At 34.4% G+C, this 16230-nt stretch overlaps 1 protein-coding gene across 1 annotated transcript in view; it reads right to left on the bottom strand.

Moving 5' to 3' along the window:
* The window catches only part of LRBA (LPS responsive beige-like anchor protein), a 383648-nt gene that overhangs the window by 111953 nt on the left and 255465 nt on the right, over window positions 1-16230 (bottom strand). Inside the window, 4 exon segments of the mRNA XM_032223698.1 lie at window positions 2484-2596; window positions 3462-3577; window positions 5167-5269; window positions 6105-6222. Coding sequence (XP_032079589.1) covers window positions 2484-2596; window positions 3462-3577; window positions 5167-5269; window positions 6105-6222 — 450 coding nt within the window.

The raw sequence follows: 16230 nt of genomic DNA, 5'->3' as shown, positions 1-16230 counted from the left end.
CTGCTCACATGGAGACCACAAGACACTAATCTCTGGTGTGTTTCTGAGCACCAGAAAATGAGAGAATAGCCATATCGCTCAAACTGTGTCAGCAAAGACTGTGTTCAAAAGATGTTTTGGAAGAAACGGCACAAGAGAAACAAATTTCATATGACAAGACAGAGACAGAGTTAACACTAATAGTGGATCTACAAATGAAAGACCATGGAGAATGGCATGGGAAAAGCTGTTTTATTGGACGTACAAAATTGGTTGGTGCTTTAAAAATCAAAAGGGAAATGATAAACCAAAAAAGTGACCTGTATTATTCTTTAGTATTGGATTTACAAATAGGTTTCTTAAAGCTTGGGGGAATCTTACGATAAAAAAGAAATGAAAAGAATTCAAGATCTGTGACATTATTTGAATGGACTACAGATGAAAGTTGTTAGAAGTAAAAGGAAGGAATATAAAGTTGGTTTATTTGATTAAAGTTAAAATATATTGTTATTTCTGGCAATCCTTAATGGACTTTTGCTGACACCAGGACTGAAATGATGATGTTTTATAGACTGTAGATAAGATATGGCATATGGAATGATCATTGGTTGTAAATTAAGAGGCGGAGAAAAGTCACTAATTTTTTTATATTTGTGGTGATTGTTGGATGTCTCCTTCCTTCCTTCCATCCTTCCTTCATTTTCTTTTCCTTTGCATTTTTTTATTCTTTCTCCTTTCTTTTTTTAATTTGTATTAGTTTTTCTATTGCAATTATTATCTTTAATAAGAAAACTAAATGTTCCAATACAAATATGAAGAGCAGAAATCTGCTGTAATTGACTAAACTATGAGAAATGGGACCTGAGGAGACTTCATCACTAAGTTTGGTTGTTTTCTTGCAGACTTTTCGTTATCAAACTTACCTAGCACTGATTATGTTATTTAGTTTAGTACTGAAACATCTGCAAGAAAAGAAACATTGGTGCTACCTGATACGTTGCTTCTCAGTGGGTTGTAGCTGGGTCCAGGAATTTTTTTCTTCAGAATTATGTCGGTCCACTCCACCCTCTGACGTGAGCGGCTCCGCTGGAACTGCTGGAGCCCTGATATCCACAGCTCACCCTAGCAGCTCTTACCACATGGACAGCAGTTAATAGAAGGGTCCAGGAATGGTTTTGACTAATGGTCAGTTGTCCAGAAAATATGTTTCTCTTGGGCAAAGACTGAGTGGAAACTGGAGTCAGGCAAGAGAGGATTGGAGGCGTGGCCACAATTATGGCTCGGTCTCTGAGCAGAAAAGGACATAACAACCCATTCCTGGACCCTCCTGCAACCTCCACTGGAGAACAACCAACCTCATAGAACACCCAGGACCTTACAGTTGAACCATGAGTTACAAATATTCTCTTCTATCAAGACTGCATCTATTAGAAGTAGCACTTATAATTCAGAGCATAACTTCCGATCAAGTGCAGCTAAAAATAAGTAAAGGAGATCATAGGTTCAGGTGCATATGCTCACTTCCATAAGCAAGTATAGTCTGGATGATGGTATTCTATTCTATTGCTACAGAATATTTGTATCATATGGCCATCCAGAGTCTCTCAACACTGAGATAAGCGGCATATAAAATAAATAAATAAATAAAATAAAGCTTATAAAAATTAGTTTGGAAATAATTAGTTTGGCTTCAACACAGCAGCATGCCCAGAACAAAATGAGAGCTGCTAATCAGACCAAAGACCTAACTAGATGAATAGTCATCTTTAAATTGGCCCAACTGAAATCTAGCACAAGGGTCTCCTCCCACTCTTATTCTGCAACAGAATATTAATTTCTAATACTAATATAGTCATCATGCTGAACAGTTATTGAAAGCGTATTGTTCCCTTCTAGTTTATAGCATTCATGTTCACAGACATCATCATTATTTCTTGTAGTGAATTATATAACTTTAATTGTGGAATCCTTGGAAATCCCTTGTCTGCCAGTTTGGTGGGGTATGGTTTTCCCTTGGTGGTTCCTGGATTAGTGTTTTTCTGCTTTATTGTTTGCCTGGTGTTAATCTATGCTTATTTGAGCATTGGCTGCTGGAGAGGATTTCATTGTCTTTTGTCTCTAATGGTGATAGGTAGTTTAAAAATGTGATAAACCAACAAAGTTACTATATATAATAGCAATAGCACTTATACTTATATACCACTTCATAGTGCTTTACAGCACTCTCTAAATGGTTTACAAATGGAGTCAGCATATTACCCCCAACAATCTGGGTTCTCATTTTACTGATCTTAGATGGATGGAAGGCTGAATCAACTTTGAGCTGCATAGGATCAAACTTCTGGCAATGAGCAAAGTTATCCTGCAATAACTGCATTCTAACCACTGTCTCATCATGACTCAAGGTATAAACAAGGAGCAAGCTTGGGTAACAACTGCAAACAAACAATCACATTCAGAGGGCTCCAAGGACTCCATGTATAATTCTTTTTTTTTTATAGTACCTTTGACAAATCTCGGAAATTACTTGGAAGTGTAAGGTCCAACTCTTCTGATTCATAGTTAGTGATCACCCAAGGAAATACTGGATACTGGTTTAAATCATTGTATGTACGCCCTAGTGAGAAAGAGCAATAATGCTTTTATATATATATATAGAAGGCACAAAATTAAAGAAACCTTTACTATATTGTATAGGAATTAATACAACTTTATGAAACAAAATGTAGACAAGAGTTCTCACTCTCTATCTGTCTTTTAAAAATTCTATACACAGAGCATTCTTAAGAATAATGAATTCTTATGAAAGACAATTTAAACTGAGGAATAAATAAGATGTGGTGAATGTAACCTCTTCTATGTTGCTTAGTACTTATCATTGGTAAGTTTACCAATGATACAGAAAATCATCTTGTTAAAAATATTGTTAACTAATGAAAAGTTGCAAACTAAATGAATATAATAGTGAAAATAATACTGAATTAACAATAATCAGTGTATCCTTCTTGGTATATCAAGAAAGAAATATGGCATGCACTATAACTAAAAATAAAGAAAAGGAGTAATATTTCCTCCAAGGCTATGCCCTGCATCCTCCCTGCTGATATTTTCACCCAATAAGAACAATATTATTTAATCAGGCATATGGCAGATGTTTTTAAAGGTTTTATATTGACTTATTATTGATGGGCTGCCATGTTATCATTTATATTTAACACTGAGTTTGGATTCAAGTGATTGATTTCTGTATTTTTATATTATTGCAAACCACCTGGAGTTTTATGAGCTGGGAGGCAGATAAATGTTGAAAAATAAGTGATTAAATAATGTACAGGGATTCTTTATAAATGTTAAGAAACACCAATAACAAGCAAGAGCAGAAGCATTTATCTAAAAAGAGAGACTGAAATTCTTCTAATTAATTTTCAGAAAATATTATGCCAAATTTGTTCAACTTGTCTTTAAGGGATTTCCATTATTACCTGCAATGGTATTAAGAAACATAAGATATTCAAAGTTTGAAATCTCTCTGTGTTGCCATCGCTGAGTCATATTTGAAGCTTTAAAGATTTGACGTGGAGTGGCCATAGAAATACGTCTGAAATACAAAATTTTTATGACATGTCAGCTTGAGTCCCTAAGCAATCTGGAACCAAAATATATCACTGAGATAATTGGGAAAGTTGTGTTGTACACACTTAAGAATGACAAGAATATCAACTTGCAGTCACTTATAAGCAAGCCTTCTCTAGATTTGTGTCTCTACTCCAGTGGTAGGATTCAGCCAATTCGCCTCACTTCGGGAGAACCGGTTGTTAACTTTCTGAACAGTTTGGTGAACTGGTTGTTGGAAGAAATCATTAGGGCAGAGAACCGGTTGGTAAATTATTTGAATCCCACCACTGCTCTACTCCCAAAAAATCTGAGGAAAAATTTCATAAAGCTTTTACTATCTTAGCTTCTGAGAAGCCAACAAATCTTTGTTTACTCAAGTCCTTTCTTTGTGAGCCTTGGATAAATAATATGTATTTCTCTTCCTTCCCCCCCTGAACTTTTTATTATATATTTCACATCTATATTGTTTTTATTCATTCTTTTGTATTGTGTAGTTTAAAATAATTTGGAGGTGCTTTCGTATAGCAAGTAGTTCAAAATATATTTAATTGATATTGATATATAACTGTGATATTTATATCATAATATAATATCTATTTATGATACTTATACATTTAAAATGCTTAACTACTGCTCTTCAATGAAAGTTGAAATGGATGTTAACACTCAACTGTTGGAATCCTAAGATGTCACTGCCAGATTAACTTTTGCTATAGGGTTTTCTGTCTTATAAAAAGCTGGCTTCAGAATAAACATAGCATAAACACAGAACTCAAAACATGTTTGCTAGAAAAATATTTACAGGCTATATACGTGCACAGTCTAGTTTACACTGATATTTCTCCACTAGTCGCACCTGGATAATCTGTTTATATGAACTAAACGTTCACTGTAATGATGAAATGATTCCAAAATACTGTGTTCAACTAATTTGCCCTTTCAAATTCATAAATGATAGGATTATAAAAGTGGAAGGGGATATTTGTGAGTATAATACCCTGCCCTGGGCAAGAATCCAATTTAAAGCATCATAAAAGTGTCAATGCCTGGTCCTCTGATTGTCCTCCTATCAATCTAGAGAGAACACATCCATATATTATATTGAAATAATATGTATACTTTGGGAGTTTGTTTTCTTCTGATGATCAAATATACATAATAATTGTATTATAGATTCTTTATTATACAATTATTCATTATGTTAATAATTTTGTACATCATTACAACTTGTATTAGTAAGCACCAATTATCATTTCTTTTTCTAATAGACTTCAAGACTGGTCACAGATTATATAAAACTATTGTTTGTTTAACTGGTTTAATGAATAAACAATAGCTACTGGATTCACACAAAGAAGTAAAAAATAAATAAAATATATCATGGCTTAGTATAATTCTATGCCCAAGTATAAGGCACAGTCTGCTGTTACCAAATAAAATAAATTTTAAAAAGGACTTCTTTCTTTTCCTAGATTTGAATCTTTTTTCCTGATTATTACTATTTGCTTTCTACATTTCAACTTTATATTGCAACCTTGTGAGCTGAAATTGTTCTCAAGAGTTATAATATACCTGGTTTGAGGCAATCCGAAACTAGTTCCAATTCCAACACGAGGTAAACAATTGATTACTTTTTTTACAGTTGCAGGATCCGGAAAGTTGAACATGACAGCAACTATGTACAAGAAACATTTAGACATTATTCATTGTTATTTACACAGTGGTTCTTGGAATAATAAATCATATGACAGAATAGTGAAAATGCAATGCATATTTTTAAGACACTATCCTAACATAATGTTACAATGATAACAACACAGTGCTCACTTTCCATAAAATGAATTGTCTTGATATCATTGTTGGGACAAAATAATTTACCAAACAGTGACTTAGTTTTGTCATTATGTTATTGGATCTAAATAATAAATGAATCCGTGCTCTTTCCTATCTTATCACTGCTGGCATTCATTAGTAGGAAACATTTTGTAGATTAATATTTCCATATGTAGATTATCCATTAAAGTTCAGGATCCAGACAGGTCCCTTCTGATCTTTCAGGGGCTTTTGATATCAGTGAACAAGGTACCATTGTGAACAACTTTGAGAGCAGGAATTAAGAAGTGCATTGTGTTGGTTCTCTCCCTTTCCCCAGATCCAGTTCTTGGTAGGAGGGAAAAGATCCAATCCTTTACTTTGAGAGGTCCCTCATGATTTTACCTTGCTCTGCTTCTATTCACCATCTATGTAAACCTGCTGGATAAGGTCATTCATTAACACAGTGTTAAATATCATACATATCCTGATAATACATCCCTACCCCTGGCCGAGCCAGAGGCTATGGGTGTCAGGGCTCTTGGATCTGAAGATTTTCTGTTTTTTTTAAAAAAAAAAAAATTCTGGAGGGGCTTGCATTCCCTTTATGTGTGAAAGTCCTAGGAAAATGTAATCTGACATAGTAAGCAAGTGAATACATACTTCAAACTTGTAAAATATCTCATTTCCAGAATTACCTCTGTTGGCCATAAATATTTCCAATGCTGTGTTCTGCAATAGATAGCGTCGAGAAAATACTGATCGGATCTCTGAAAACAGCCATTTCCCATGTAGTCCATCTGTATATGCAAGTATCTGATAAAAACAAATATAAGATATATTTTTAAAATAAGCAATTGCTTCATTAATTTATGAAAATGTATACAGTAAATATATATCCTTGTTTATCTTTAGTTATTTTATACTGAAAATTAAGAAAAGCATGATCAGTTCAAATGAATCTGTATCACTACCCAAGACGTAACAAGTTATTAGTAGCAACATACAATATATATTTTAACCTTGATCAAAGAAGCCAATTGGTTTCAGATAAGCCAAACATCACAACAAGTATTTCACCTTCTTTTATACTATAACAAAGAATATCTTCTTTCCATATATATCTCTTATCTCTAAAAAAAAACGTCTTAAAATCTCATCATTCAGTTCTAATCAGCAGAAAACCTTGAAGAGATACCAGAAACAACTTTATTTATTTATTTATTTATTTATTTATTTACTTTGATCAAATAAACCAACTTTATATTCCTTTCTTTTGTTTTTTTAACAATCCTGATTTTTAACTCCTTTAAATAATATCCCGGAACTTGATTTCTTTTCATTTTCCCTTTGTCTCTTCTGAGAAATTTCTTCAAAACCAAAACAGTGATTCAGATAACTTTCTTTTGAACTTACAAAATAGATACGTTAATCTCTTTTGTAAGCCCAAAAGAAAGAGGTGTTCAAATCATTGTTCTGGTTTGTTATTTGTACATTTCTTTTAATTATTAAGACATCAGCCAGTTTTATATAATATCAAAAGGAATTAAAGATTATAATTAAAAAAGAGACCCATTAATAATGAATCTTTTTCCTCTCATTTATAAGTTTTAATTTTTAAATCCGCATTTGAATCAATCAGTATCAATCTTATCCAGTAAAATATGTTTCTCTTATGCAGTTTTATGATTGTTGACAGTTTTAAAAGTAGCTTCTGAATGCAAATTTCCTTGAATTCTTCCAGAGTTACAGTATCTTGCTCTATTCTCTATTAACAGGTCTCTTATCTTTTAGTTACAATCTTTAGTTCTTTTTTATTCTATTTAATGTCCAATTTTCAAAGTCCCATCTTTTGTTTCTTCTCCCTAATAAATAGTTTTTCTAATGGTTAAGGCACAAGCTAGAAAACGGGAGACTGTGAGTTCTAGTCCCATTTTAGGCATGAAAGTTGCCTGGGTAACTTTGGCCAGTCACTATATATCAGCCCAACTCATTTAACAGGGTTAGTGTTCTGGAGAAAATAGGAAAAGGGAAGACTATTAATTATATTCACCACTTTCAGTTGTTTATAGAAAGTATAAAGACAAGATAAAAATAAATAATATTTTCCTATGGGAAGATATACTTAATTTCAAAATTTTATAGAAGCCTAAACAACCCACAGGAAGGATTCTTGTAATTAATTTCAAATCTTCTTTCAGATCCAACCAGCCCCTTACTCTGTTTATTAACTTTCTAAAATCAAGGTTCTACTCACCCTTTTTCTATTTATTCCAAAATTTAAAAAAATCATAAGTCCTTAAATTTGCATAAAACTTATTTCACCAAACATTGCAGCAGATTCATCCATTGTAATAAAACTTTCTATTCTGAAGGTTCCTAATGTCCAAAAAGCAGCTAACAAGCAATTTACAGAAGTGATTAAGAGCAGAAGTATTTTTTTGAAAATGTCAACTATAGTTTGAGCAAAGATGGAAATCCTTCAGCTGCCAAAGTTCTTATGGTCTCTTTGCATGAAGCTATTGTCTGGAGCTCTTATGTGTGGTCACTTCGTTTTCCAGAGGGAATTCCAAAAAAAGGTCCATTCATCAGCTCCTCATTCTACATGGTTAGTTTCACTCTCTATGGAACAGACTTCAGTTTGCATTGCTACTTTGATAGTCTAATGGGGGAGGGTTTCTTTCCGTCATCCATAAAATCTGAAACCATCCAATTTAAGAATAAAACAAAGCTGAAAATCATTTATATATAATTATAATGCACATAAAAATAGGTAACTGCTAGGATGAGGCAGCATGACCTAAATAGCAAAGCAAGGACAGAAATCATTACTGTTCTGTAAATACTATTATTGCTAATAACTATCACACTACAGTATTTCAATCTGGAACTCAAGATGACACACACAGATTATTTCAATACTATACCTCTACGGTTATTTAGGAGGAGGTAAGAATAATAGCAATCCTATAAATATAAACACAGCTGGATTCTCTACACCAAGCTCAATATAATGCACATAAGCTCAATATAATGCTTTTATAATCTTTTCCATTACATACTCCCATTTTTTTTAACTTAAACCCGCTGAACCTTACAAGACAAAAAATTGTCCCTCACATTCCTCCATCCATGATTTATTTCCTCCTAGAAAATACTTTCTCTTCCATATATTTTACTGCAATTTGTTTTTCAAATTTGCCTCACTTCTAGTATTCAGTACAAAAGTAAACTTTATGGAAGATATGTAGTTTCTTCCATAGTTACCTCTTAAAATACAAAGCAATTACAATAGTCCTACTTTATTCTAGATTTCCATAATGCAGTATACTTTCACCAATTGACTAGAGTAAAGGTATTCTGGTATATTGTATCATTAAATATTATAAGGCAAAAGGAAATATTTGACATCTGTTATTCTGTATCCAGGACTAAGTTCTGCAATACAACTCTATGTAAATATAACTTTTATTCTTTAGTTAATATCCTGGATTATTCAATGTAGCTAATCATAAAAATAGAAAATGTAATAACAGTTTTTACCTAATATTAAATGATAATATTGGTAAAAATGATTATAGTTACAATTTTTCTTTGAATAGAACCTTAAATATAACTTCAGAATAGTCAAAATAGCTTTTCTAAGCTATTTTTAAAGCATTAACTTGAACAAGTGAGGAGTCTGGAGGCAGCTAAAACAGGCCTTCATTCCTTACTGGAATGGTATCTGCCTTGTCTGTAGATTCACTTCAAAGTCTCTGGAGTTCAATTAAAACTGGATTAGGTGAAGCAGACCTTCTTTGGGACTTTCTTCCTTGGAAACTCCACATATACTGACAGCACCCTAGACAGAGGTCTAGCCCTCCAGTGAACCAGTTGCCATGGAAACGACATCATTACCACCACTATTGTGTTATCACACTAGGCATATTAGTTTCTAAGATATACACACATACCCTCTTTCAGGTAATCTTTTATCTTGGAGTATTGTCTTCGAAAATTATATCTCCTTTCTTGTTTAAATTGTATTTTTCTAATCTGAAAACTTATTTTTTAGCATATCCTACCAAATTCAGGAACCCTGCTTATTCGGTTCACATGGAACACTCTATTAAGTGTTGTGTTATTGTATATTATTTTACATTTAATAGCCACTAGTCGTTGAAAAGGGACAATGCTTTTTCTTACACACTGGACAGAGATGTGGAATGTTTAAGCAGCACAATCTCACTTCTAGCTATAGCCATCAACTTATAGCTATAGAAAGAAATGTGTTAATATCTAATGTGAGATTTTAATAGATAAAGTCTTTCAAATGAAAAGTTCCAGAAAATATATTAAATAACTACTAAAGTATATTTAACTGAAAAATACATTACCTGTTTTTTATATTATACATGTTTTTTTATTTTTATACATGGACAGTAGTATTTAAAAGTTTGTGAACATTTTTGAATTTTTAATATCTCTGCATAAACATGGTCTAAAATGTGGTTTGTTTTCCACATAAGTTCTAAAACTCATATAGAGAACCTATTTAAACAAATAAGATAAAAAACATACTTGTTCATTTATTTATTGAGGAAAATGATCCAAAGCCACATTAATGTACATGATAAAAGTATGTTAATCATGGATTTCAGTAACTGTTATGCTCCCGTTGGGCAAGAATAATTGCAACTAAACATTTCCAATAATTGCTCATCAATCCTGCACATTGGGTTGGACGAATTTTAGCCCATTCCACCTAACAGAACAGTTTCAATTCAGATGGAATGATGAACTGCCCACTTCAGGTCCTCCCATGACACTTCTATAAGATTAAGGGCAGGGCTTAACTTGGCCATTCCAAAACAATAGCTTTCTTCTGTTGTAATCATTCTTTAGTCAGATAACTTGTGTGTCTTGGGTTGATATGCATTTTGAATAATTTTCCTCAATAAATAAATAAATGAATGAATGAATAATTATGTTTTTGACTTGTTTGTTTAATTGGGTTTTCTTTACCTGGTTTTAGGAAGAAGGGGAACGTATCAAATTTTAGGTAACACCAGAGAGCTTGTGACACACTAGAGAACCCGTGACCCACTGGGTCATCCTTTCAGAGATATTTGTTTATCTAGACTAAGAAACAAAATGACCACAGGAAGTCAAAAACAGTAGGAGCAGAACTTCCAAATTCTGTCAACTTCCCTATTGAGGTTACTTATGGGAAACTGGCAGGGAGTACTGGAAATCATTCCTCCTCCTTGACTGACCTGCAGAACAACTGCCAGTTTTCTGACGGGAGGGGGTACAAAGGGAGCAGTGCAGAAAAACTCATCCCATCTTCCTACCTCAGCATATCAGCAAGGGTCCCTGCCTCCAGGGGGGAAGAGGGCTCATCTGTAAACTACCAGTGTCCCCAGCAAGCCCTATCTTGCAAGCGGGCATCCGAGTCACTCCTACATTCTTCCCTCACTGCCTATTATCCATAACAAATTTGCCTACTTGTAAATTTGTCAAAATATAAAAGTGTGATGAATTAATTGTATTTCTAACATTTTAGTTTTTCACATAGGTGTCAAAATTATATGTGGCCTAAAAAGTTTAACAATATGACTTATCATGTTATATAACTTCAGCCCCTTATGGGTATACTTTGAAAAGCCAAACCAATCATATAAACATGCAAAATCATCTCCCCTCACCCCCCCCCATCCCATCACCACTACTGCTGCCTCTGCCAGTCCACTGAGCTGGAAAGGTTGGTCCCCACCCAACCTTTCCAGCTCAGTGGACTGGCAGAGGCAGCAGTAGTGGTGATGGGATTGGGGGGGGGGGAAGTTTAAGGGGGGATGATTTTGCATGTGTGCACATACCACTTTCACAAATGCAGTTTTGCATGTGTGTACCTGTGCACTTGCTCACCAATTCTGTGGCCTGGTTCTGAATGGACCATGGACTGGTACTGGGCCACAGACCATGGGTTAGGAACCCCTGACATAAACCACAGTTTAAAAAAATATTTAAAAACGATGACTAAGCTGCCAAACATTTGACTATACTAATTTAGAAAAATAAACTTCATATTTGTAGTGCATATATTGCAATCGCAAAGAATACTTTACTGTAAAGTGGTACGGAACTGAACTCAGCTAAATCACTGATTTTGGAAACAAACAATTAGAATAGAAATTGTTTCTGATTCATAAGTATCCCATTTTCTTTTTAGATTAATTACTGCATCCAGATATTATATGATTTAATTCCATTCTTCAGTATAGAAAAACTAAATACACATTTTTGAAATACCATTGTAGTGCTAAAATATAGTTTTGTAAACATAAAAGAGTGACACTTGTAATAATATGCCATTACTTTTACCTAGCACTGCCTCCACAATGTCCTCTTAAAAGAACAGGTAAGAATGCTTACAATACTTAAGTATAACATACAATGCAGTTTGATCTAAATATGAAATGGATTCACTATTGAAAATTTCTGCTGCCTAGAAACATGTACTGAATAGAAGTTAGGATTAAAGAAAAAAGAGAGTGGACATTCAGGAAGATGATGATCTCCAAAATATCTCCAAAATGAACCATGTTGTACTTACGATAAAGAAAGATAGTGATTTTGAATTGGCCTCCACACTACTACTCTAAATATTACTAAAAATTTAGTAAAAAAAAATAACTAAAAATAGAGTTTTCAGATATGTGGTGGATACAAGAAAATCTAGGGATATTTCTGGGCTACAAGAGCACTATAAGAAATAAGAGTGGGGAAATCTAAACAGAAGATTAAAAATACTCTTAATACGAAATGTTTGTAAGTTGTTATTTCTGCCCAAGGAGATATAACAAAGTACAAACTGAAAAGGTGTTCAAATTTGCATATGTGTCTTATGAACTGGTTTTATTTTTAATTTGTAAATAACTGAATATCCAACAGGTATTCAAATTTTAAGAACTATGTTGTGTTTATACTTTCTGAAGATTGTGTCAACTTCCTTCACCGAGGAATACAGTACACTGATCATTCAATCTGATGTGTGCTCAATTTCTTTTTTCTTTTCTAACATTTTGTTATGTCAACACTGAAGAAAAATAATAATAATTTGGGCTAATATAATTTATTTATAGAACTAAATAATTACTAGTATCACGTGAATATCAGAAAATGTTACGTTCATAAACATATGTCCTTGAGTAGGTAAACTAGATAAATAAATAAAAAATGCCCCGTAAGAGGGAAAAATAAATATTTGCTTCAGATAGCATCAAGCTTCCAAACATGTCTAACACAGAAAACAGGACAATAATTACAAGGATGTTAACAAAGAAAAATAGCTATCACAATTATTAGTAATCATTTATTTGAAATCACGCTTAAATGGAAAATGTTTATTCATGTACTTACTGAAAATTTCATCATATCATTTTACTTGCTATTTCCACTGCAGCTTGATATACATTCTCATTCATTTCTTTCATGTGACAAACTCAATTAACTATATTCATTATTTTAATATTTCACTAGACATTTTAGCAAGCACAAAGAATTAAAATAAATAAATAATGTACTATGTGACCTTTGCATTGATCAGACTAAAATGGTTTAAGTCTGAGTAAGGAGGCAAGATTGGGGGAGAAAAAAGCTCTTATGTTTTCTCTTCCAATTACTGCAGGAGATGATAAAACCACAGCAAATGATGTATCAGCTCATTTTATCTTATCGCTTTGGGGCTAGGTGACAATGAAGTTCATATTTCACTGGTTCCCATTGAAGATTGTGAAAATTACTTGCCCTCCTGACCTGAAATTTCACTAGAAGACAGAAATTTCTCTTCTGCAAAGTAATGCAATTTTTCATATGTCAACCTTTAGCCAGCTTTAAAAATTAATTTCATTTATATTAACCAATGATATTGATATTTTCACAGAATGATTTTTGATACATGAAGCAGAGACTAAAAAACTAATGTTGCCTGAGATGGGTAAAACTGTTTTATTTTAAGCTGCTGAGATAGACGGATTTATAGCAAACTGAATTCCTTTTTCATAATGCATTATTTCTGCTGACCTGATGCACCTCAAAGCCCATGGCCTGTAAATTATTCATTTGCTTTTACGATAGACCTTTTTTAAAATTTCTAATCCTATTTATTTGTTTTCAAACTTTTTTGAAAGGCAGTGCAGCAAAATTATACTTTTCTGTATACTCAATTTTAAATTCTCCTGGCACAAGCAGAAAAAGCAAAGATAGAATTAATCTGATTTCCATTAATTATATGGTCTTATTGAATAGCCTGCCTTAGAAAAGTTTGGCATCTAGGCTTCTTCAAGTATTACTTGCAGGATTGATGCTTCAGCTACAGTCCACAGAATCTAGACAAAATTAGCAAAAAACTAAGAGCTGATATTGGCTATCAAACAATATAGTCTAAATAATTTTAATAAGGGAAAATTATTACAAAAGCCAATAATAGTTAAAAGCAAATAATCCATTAAATTAAAAGTCATGACAAACAGAAGTAACAAGACTTCAGAATAATTGTTGATCAAAGCATCTATATGATAATCACTGTTTCTTTATTGGATGATGCAACTGGGCAACCAATTGTCATGATAATCCCTTAGACAACTACAGGCACACAAACGAAATACATGATATGAGTTTCAGTAATTGTTTTATAAACAATGCTTCTTTGTTGTTGGTCTGGAGTCATGAGATACCTAAAGTGATTTAGTGAATAAAAGAATAAATGAATGATTAAATGAATGAATGAAAAATATAAATAAAAATTTTCTATTTGGTGGATTATCAAGTCTAAGACAAGTCAAGACAAACATTCTCAGTAAACTGACTGGGTAACAGATCAAGCAAGAATATTAATATGCAATTTTATTATACCCTTCTGTACTATGGTAATGTGTATTCATTTTATAATATTTCATAGCACTTGCTTTGATGCTGAAGACTCCAATAGTGGAATTATTTTCAAAACTCTGACTATTAACCGAGAGAGAGGAAAAGATGTGTCTCTTTGAGCTAGACCAGTGACGTGCGGTGAGGTTTATTGCTGGTGAGGCAAAAAGAAAGAAAGAGGCTTTTGGCCGCTCCAGCGCTTTGTCCAACTCCGACATGGAGTCAAAGCGCCAGAGTGGCCAAAAGCCTGTTTCTTGAAAACAGGCACCGGGAGGAAGATTGAAAAGGGCTGGCCTTGGTGACATCACAATGTAAAGTAAAATCTCCCCTCCACATTTTCAAGCCGTTCGCAAAAATGCCCCATTCCGATCCTTCAAATGCTGCAATCCTGGAATATGTGGAAGGCTCGAAATGGGGCATTTTTGCAAACGGCTTGAAAATGTGGAGGGAGATATTCCTTCCTCTCCCCGTTCTGAAGGTCAGCACAGACTGAAAACAGGATAAGAGACAAAATCCCCCCTCCCCATTTTCAAGCAGTTTGCAAAAACGCCCCATTCTATGCTTTCAATACTGCAATCCTGGATAATGTGAAGGATCGGAATGGGGCGTTTTTGCAAACCGCTTGAAAATGGGGAGGGGGGATTTTGTCTCTTATCCTGTTTTCAGTCTGTGCTGACCTTCAAAACAGGGTGAGAGGCAGGAATATCTTCCTCCACATTTCAAGCCGTTTGCAAAAATGCCCCATTTCAAGCCTTCAGTGTGAATATGCAGATGAGAAGCCACCTCTTATAGGCATGAAAATCCATACACTTGGGACATTGGAAGAAGCCCCGTGAGGAGACGCTGCTGCCGAAGTGCAGGAAATCTCCTCCCCCCCCACCTGCAGATCGTCCTTTCAAAGAGGAATTTCAGTGGTTCCCCAAAGAAAGTCAAAGACAAAAGGCTCTTTTTGCACCATCGAGGAAGCCAGTCAAATGACTCAAATCCCGAGTACCTCGCGGGCTCCTTCTGACATCGCCACCACCTATTTGTTTAATAGCGATTCCTTTTCCAGATGAACTAATTGTGAAGTGTACCAAGCGGATAATCAGGGCACCTGTTTTTAAACCTGGGATGCCTTGTAAAGTTTAACACTCACTCACTCACTCACTCACTCACGCACACACACACACATCAGTTTTCACCCGCAAGTGGTTTAAAGTAAACAAGATACCACCAATAGCCACACACATACACACACATGCATATAATAAAAACAAATTACAATTACTTACATTACAAATAAATTGAATTCCTCCCCCCTGCCCCCTCCCTCTGACCCACATACCTTCCAGCTGCTTCAAAAATGCTAGATTTGGTCTAGCCAGGGCCAGGCAGGCTAGGCTAGTTGCTGCTAGAGTCACCACGTGGATGACTCTGCTTAAATGTTTTAAAATAGGCTCTAAACAAAGTGCCCTCTGCAGGAGGAGGCGGGAGAATCACGTGCCTCATTTGCATACTGATTTTTTTTGCGTTTTAACCCTTGGTTGACTCTTAAAAGGTGAAAAATTCCTTATGCAAAGGAGGCCCATAGTTCTCTAGCCTCCTCCTACTAACTGCACTAAGGAGACTCAGAGTCACTGTGACTTAGAGTCTGGGAGCAACTACCTTGGCCTTTTTAATTATTTTAAAAATAGTTTCCTTTCCCTCAGGAGACTGGTGAGGCCCCGCCTCCCTTGCCTCTAGTGACTGCACGTCACTGAGCTAGACTGAGTTAAGAAACTGACACCAACCAAGGAGGTGTGTCCAAACATTTCAAACTCAATCTCTGGGCTAATAGGCAAAAGTTATAACCCATGCATGGAGTATCCAAGCAGCACACAGGATAATTTGCATCTACACATAAAAATTAGCATACATACATTTTATGCA

Source organism: Thamnophis elegans, chromosome 9 (genome assembly GCF_009769535.1).
Source record: "Thamnophis elegans isolate rThaEle1 chromosome 9, rThaEle1.pri, whole genome shotgun sequence".
NCBI lineage: Eukaryota > Metazoa > Chordata > Lepidosauria > Squamata > Colubridae > Thamnophis > Thamnophis elegans.
Note: the sequence above shows the minus strand (reverse complement) of the source record. Positions and strands in the feature narration are given on the sequence as shown.